A 7,349-nucleotide genomic window follows, 5' to 3' on the forward strand; every position below is an offset into this window, starting at 1 on the left:
GTTTTTGCTTTGTCTGATTTATTGTACCATATTTTGTTACAAGTTTAGTTGACTATGAGTATATCACATATTATACCAGTACATAAAAGAATGTTTTATCACCATAAAAATATTCATAATCCGAATGTCTTATGTAGGCAACACAAAACCAACATTGCTGTCTTCCCCAGCTAAAGTTCAACTGCGCCTCAACTAATGGGTTTGCATGAAAGAACTCTTTTCCTTTAAAAGGATTATATCTTAAAAAATTCTGACAACTGAATTTTAAAACATAACAGCAAGTTAATCCTTTGAGATTCAAGTGGTGTTGAATACATCATGCAAATTTCACCCTTTAAGATTCTGATAATGTCATCCTTTGGAAATAGAAAAAAGAATCACTTATAAATTTGTAGGGTGTTGTCTGGTGGTTTACTTCCATCCATTCCTAAATTGTAGACAAGCATAAATAGGATTAGAAGTTATATATCATTGGGAAAGAAATGTATTTTTATCACGTGAAAAGTTTATAGATATTAATTAGGTTTATAAAATTATTAATAAAAAGAAATAGAAATATTTCTGTTCCTGGTTGATTTATTCACAGTTTTTTTAACACTGCAAAAAAGCCTAATTATCCTGCTTCAAAACAAAATAAAATCAGGATTATATTGTGAAAATTAATTGGCAAATGAAAGATAAATATCTCTTAACTTCATAAGTGATAAGCTAGAGCTGACTGTTACACTGCAGATGAGTTTTGGACACCCAGCTCCCCTTAAGAATCTCAAAAGGTTATATAGTCTGATAAAGCCCAGGGTTTCTTCATAACCTTGACATTGATGAATACTATCCAAGATTTGATGGTGAAAAGTAGCGTACCTTCTTGAAATGTTTGTTCTTTCTCATTTTTGTTGTATTTATGTATTCATTAAAATTAGTACAGATACGCTCCTGATGTCATCTAGCTTTGTCAAATTTTTGTCACTCAAGTCTCAATGTGCATTTACATGGTTTCTGTGTAATACTACAACTAAACTCAGCTTTAACCTAATTAATTTGACTGTCCAGTTATTAAGATAATTAAAATCTCTTGTAATATGATAAGCATTAAAAGAGAAATAACTGCCATTTACTCACAATACTTTTATGCCTTCTTCAGTAATGCATTTAATGTTTAACAGTTTTTAAAAGAGACATGACACTTTGGGTTAGTATTAGTACAGTCTGGCCTGTTAAATCCAGCACTCTGGGGCCCAACAACTTCCAATGATCTGGGACTCTTTTGAATCAGCCGCCATTAGTTCTCGAGCCGCTACAAGGGCAGTGCCACACACTGCTTCAGTTTTGTTTCTTGTGGATTTTGGCATAAATAAACAAGCACAGTTTATTTGCAGTGAAAACATTATGTGAAACTGAAAAGTATGTGCATACAAAAAAACCCATAATTTGCATATACGTATCATTCGATCTCTTGTATCATGCTATCACTAAAATTTAATCCAAAAAATTGTATCATATATCTCATGTATAATACAAGATGCATTGTCAGTAGATTAAACTGGGCTAGGCCTTTTATACGTGTACTAGTTTCAGTAGGTACCATTGATAATGCATATTACATCTGAGTTTGCTTTTAACTAGTAAATAGGTGTAGAAGTAAAATTTCATTTGGTTAAATGCAGATCTTCATGCATTAAATCAAGCTTACAAACTGTGTGACTTGTCTAAGAATTCATTACCATTTATTATAATTAACAGCCATTACTATTTATTATAATTAAAAGCCACTTACTACTGCATGCAAGACAGTGGCATAAAAACAGTAAGTACTGGCATAATCAATCTAATTAAGAAGCAGCCCATTGCTGATATCAGCTACCTTAACTAACACAAATTTAATAAGGGTTGCATTATAGTTGTGGACTTGTTAAAAATGATCAGATTTTCAGTGGTAATTTCCATAAATAGAAATAAAATAAATGTTTATTCATCCTTCACACAATGAAGAGGTAAGGGTTATGAAAGTATGCCACTGAATTTACGGTTGTAGCTGTAGCTGAGGAAACGAACAGTGTGCAGGCAACAACAAAACATTTTGGAAGAGGCAAAAGCAACATCCTGTACTGTACTGGCAAAATCACATCTTTAATTAATTTAATTTACTGCATTTATGAATAAAGTGTTGCATTTTTAAACCCAGCTCTGATAATTTATGAAAATAGCAAATTACTGAAATGAATTTAATTTAGCAACTAATGGCTGTGATGATGTCAGTAAACTGCAATCAGCTGATGATTTAAAAATGTAAACATTGCACGAATGCAAATGACCCCTGATCGAAATGTTCATAAATTATAGTATGATAATAATTGACTAATTCATGAAAAATAATTGAGTAAAGTGCATAAAACAATATTTTTATTAAAATTGTCTATTCTAAACACAGCTGTATCAGTATTATACCTTTGCAAATGGATATCTGTCAATATAAAAACCTAACCTGGTTCAGTAGTTTCTCTCTCACTTAAAGAAACAAAATGCAGATTTTTTGGGTTTTGCTAAAAACAAATGTTAGAAAAAATTGAAGCACTGGAAAATATTGAAAGGTGCCAGGAGATCAGAATTCGATAGTGCACTTATAAAGTGGTTGAAGCTCTGACATGGTAAAGGTGTAAGCATTTCCAAGGAGATGCTTGTGGAACAAGCCAGTATTTTCTTAAGGAACTCAACCTAACTCATGATTATGATTATTCGTAAGCTTTTTGTACTTTTGGTAACACTTCAATATATATATGGATGAGCTGGCAAGATTTGTTTACAGTGGAAATTATTTTAGGCATGATTTCTGTCATCCAGAATTTTCTGTGGTCCGGCAGTGGCCCGGTCCCAAAGGTGCTGGTTTAAAGAGGTCGGACTGTATATACGTAATTGTTTTGTGAAGACTGAGTTATGCCTTTATTATGATTGTTCCCCTATTCAATGTGTACAGATTTGTTGCATGTGATTTTATTTTAAATGTATTTATTTTATAATATTTTTTGTTTCTTTTATAAACTTAGTTATAATTTTGTTATGAGGATTCCATTGAATAAAATCTTTGCTGTGTTTCCCTTGATGTAATGGTATGAACCTCAATTATTCAAATATGCATTTTTTTGCTCTTACTTTTCATATTACTCTTATTCATAATGGAATATCTTTTTACAGAGTCTTCGGTATTGTCAGAAGTTCATAATTTCTTTGTAAATATTGTGAAAGCTCAAGGCACAGCTGTTTTGACTCTCAATGAGACCCAGCCTATTCATAATAATTTTCTTGGTTTCCCTGTTTATTTTGTACCACCAAAGCATGGAGGTAAGAAGTTTTCCATTTTTATCTTGAGCATTATTCCTGATGTTCTTGCTTTACTGAAATTAGAAACAACGAATCCCTATTTATTCACATAAATTGCTGACCACTTTTACTATAGTCTGTCCATATTTGAAGAACCAACTAAGACTTTACCAAAAGGATCTTGCCTCTCCTGTTGGGGGGTGGGGGGGGAGAGAAACCCCTTAAATGAGATCTAACCTCATTTTCTCCCTATACTTCCCAGATTCAAGTCATGCTTCATAAATATCAGAAAAATGGGTCATAGTGTTTTGAGGTGGTTTAGTTATGTGCAAAAAATGGAGAATGATTGGTCAGTTAAAGTACTAGTGCATATTCTGATAAAACTTAATCAAATCAACTACTACTAGTTTATTGAAATTATAGATGGTATTAGACTTCTCAAGTTCAGATTTATTTAAAAATTTTTAAGGAACCACATTTGAAATTTATCATTAATCTGTTTATTAACAAGAAGTTGACAATTGTAAATGAAATCTGCACCATCCTTGCAGATATATGTATAATTAGAAAATTGCAAGCATATGACTCCACAAGTCATGTTGAGTGGTATACTAGGTAAAAGGTGGCGCTCATAATACGAACTGTATTTCAAAATTAAAATTACTTCTTTCATTATAAACTTTAGTTAAAAATTTGTTAATAATAACTTTAATATCAATATCCAAGAGGGATCTTGTTTCATTAAGGTTATTATTAGTACACTGGGAACTTAAATAACTTAAAATTTCTCTGGGGTGTCTTGAATTACGTAATATTAAATACGAAAATTTTTTCTGTGATATTAGAACATCTAATGCACTCTTATTTTTAAATGTAAGTGTGCCTTGTAATGGATTAATATGTAAGAATTTCAATTAATAAGATGTTATTTGAATTGGCAATGTCAGGGCTATAGCTATAATTTTTAGACAAAATATTCTCTTATCAAATTTAATATATTTATAGTGGATACAATATTTTAGTATTTTAACAAAGTTAATTTTAATGTTATAGTAGTATGTATATTTCTGAATTGTTGTTAGTATATTTATTATATAAGGTAAGAGTGTATCTGATAAGGTCATCATGTGTTGATGTGTACAGAGTACTTAAATCAAAAGATGTCATAAAATTACCCAGACCCGAATATAGTAGTATTCTGATATTTCGCTATTATTTTGTGCAACCCAAAACTAAGTTTACCGTAATAATATCTTTATTTGCAATTTACTCTTATGAAATTTGGGTATGGTATACATTGAAGATAAATTATAGGAAGAAGTTACCACTTTATTTAACTCAAATATGTCTACAAACAATTTAAACTGGAGGTAAAAACTTGAGCATAACATTTTTACAAATAAATCCAAATTTAGTATTTGGCTTATCTACAGATAGTATCATATATTTCTTTTGAATAGCTTGAGTTTTTCATTCAAATTGATATAACGTGGAAAGTTACTTAGAATATTATGAATTTTATTGTTAGTATTTTTTATGTTTTATTTTCAGTTCTCATTATCTAATATTCATATCAATCTATATGAGAGTTTATATATGTATATTCATTAATTATACATATAGGTTATTTTGGATTAGTAATCTAATTTTATTGAAGTTTGGTAAGGGTCTGAATTTAGAGTTGAGTTTGCAAATACAAAACAGAATATCATCACTAGTATCTAAATTAATTGTTATTACATGTGTATGAAAATCATATTTAAAGCTTTCATCTTCCCTGAAATATATCAAGATTACCAAGCATAAAATTAAATATGGTTTCATTTTAGTGCTGAAATAGAACTGAAAGTTTTAATTTTTCAGATCCAGGTATTGGAACTTTTCATGAGGTTGACGCAAGCCATCGTGATATATGCAAACCTGTTAGTAGGTAAGCATGTTCATCTTTGTCTTTCACCAACAAGTTTTATGTTACTGTTAAATGCATAATCATCAATGAGCAATGTATAGAAAAATTTCTTGAGAATCATAGCCCTTCAAATAATTTTGCAGGAGATTCATCAGCAGCATGCCACCTACCTTTTCTGGGTTGACCTGTGTCACCCAGTGAAATGTACCTATAGCACTCATTTCTAGGTATAAATAAATGCTAAATATACCAGTGAAAAAAGCCATATGGAATGCCAGTTATTACCTCTGGATCGATCACCCTCATAGGGTGTCGGTATAGCAACAGGGGTGAGTGGAAGTCACTATCACAGATACTTTAGTTATAGGTTACTTCACGGCTTCTCAGAGGGTGGTAATCACCTGACCGGTTGCTGTTGCCAGACAATTACTAGTCTTCCTTTCTCCTCCGAGCTTTTCCCTTCCGTTCCGGACTCGTTCCAGCCGTGTTTAGTTAGCTCGCTGACCTAGTAATCCTACCAATAAACAGCAGCTGGAGCGTCTAGTACCATTTCGGGGGATTAGTCAGAGGAGATTAAGGATTAGTAGATTACGTAATCTCTGTTGGTATATCTCCGTGCCTCTGTTTATTCTGGTGAGGTATGGCCTACCATCACTTCCGCCAGTATTTTATACGCCGGAGCGCTACGTACCACTGTTTCTGCAGCTCGGTATTCCGTATTCTCTGTTGTTATCGCTGTTCCCCACTCCGGTGGAGGTGGACTAGGCTTAGGCAATGCGTTTCCAATTGACTTGGAATTGCTATCCTACTATGGTGTGATCAGATTCAGGCCTAGGTTTTACCTGGTTTCCCTGTTCTGTTCGTATCAGGCCAACTCCGCCGGTCATAACTATTGCGATAACGAGATTATGGATTCCGGAGTAGGCGGAGACAATCAGAGCTTTTACATTATGTAAAATTATAATAGTTGATGATTACCTTTAGTGAGTTTTAGTAGAACTAGCCTAAGTGTAAACATACCGCCGGAATTAACTCCGGCGGAACTATTTGAAGACATTCATGTATCAATTCTAACTTACAGATGGTACGCTGTCAGGAGTTAGGATGCACAGCCGTCCTCCAACAACCGTGTGGTCATGAGGTATGTCGGTCTCATGCCAGTTGTGCTGTGCAGATCGAGAACCTATTGGTATGGCACCCGGACAGCTGTGAAGTTTGCTACTCATTGTTTGAGTATGTGACTGATGAGTCGGTAGATACCATTCCCATCTTGGTAATGTTCTCTATTTTGTACGACATATCCTTACATTTATATACATATCTGAAAATATGACACGTTCCGCCACTAGAGGATCTGATTTTGTCCTCTCTTACAGACTCCTCTGGCGCTCAAAACCTCCTCGTTGACGACCCTAAGGACCTGGGTTGGAGGTTTTGGCAGGAATGTTGCTGCCGGATGCCCCAATGTACTGTTGGAGGAGCTTTGTTCGATACTGTATCTGAACGCAAGGACTTCTTCGGCAGTGGATAGGGAGGTGGCGTCCCCTATCATTGCCAAGATTCGGTTGGAGACCCAGGCCCCTCCGGAAGACCAAGACGTCTTGTGCGAGGAGGTGGCGGAAGAGGTGGCGGCCATCAATATCCATCTTGAACCGATGACCGTCAACGCGCAGGAAGAAGGTAGGGAAGTAAGTGAGGCAAGTAGCTGTAGTTCTAGATCTGTAAAAAAGAAATCTTATTCATTCAGTCCTACTCCGTCTTCTTCCTCTTCTTTCCAGGGCTTCTCAAAGTCCAGGAACCTTGGGGACAGGTCTAGTCCCGTGATCCCCAAGGTAAAAGCCCTGAAGAAGAAGACTCTGCCTAGGACTAACAGTCCTATTCCAGCGAGTTCCGCCAGGTCGTCATTGGCTCCTACACCTATGACTTCCTCGGCTAAAGCTACTCCCCCGCATAAGGGGTCGAGAGCTAAGGTATCTAAAGCCAGATCTATGGAGTCCGGCTTTGATCCTGATGCCTTCGCTAATCTTCTTATGGAGAAGATGGGCAGTATCGTGGACTCGAGGTTACAGTCGATGTCTTCTCAGCTCGCTTTGAGCTTGGAGACATCGGGTCAGTCCATCCTGTC

At 34.9% G+C, this 7,349-nt stretch overlaps 1 protein-coding gene across 1 annotated transcript in view; it reads left to right on the forward strand.

Moving 5' to 3' along the window:
• Positions 1-5,249, forward strand: part of LOC135206817 (protein SERAC1-like) — a gene marked incomplete in the record, with an annotated part of 105,994 nt that extends 100,745 nt beyond the window's left edge. The window contains 2 exon segments of the mRNA XM_064238307.1: positions 3,190-3,336; positions 5,179-5,249. Of these exon segments, the coding sequence (XP_064094377.1) occupies positions 3,190-3,336; positions 5,179-5,249 (218 nt within the window).
• Positions 5,250-7,349: the final 2,100 nt, after the last annotated feature.

Source organism: Macrobrachium nipponense, chromosome 31, assembly GCF_015104395.2.
Source record: "Macrobrachium nipponense isolate FS-2020 chromosome 31, ASM1510439v2, whole genome shotgun sequence".
NCBI lineage: Eukaryota > Metazoa > Arthropoda > Malacostraca > Decapoda > Palaemonidae > Macrobrachium > Macrobrachium nipponense.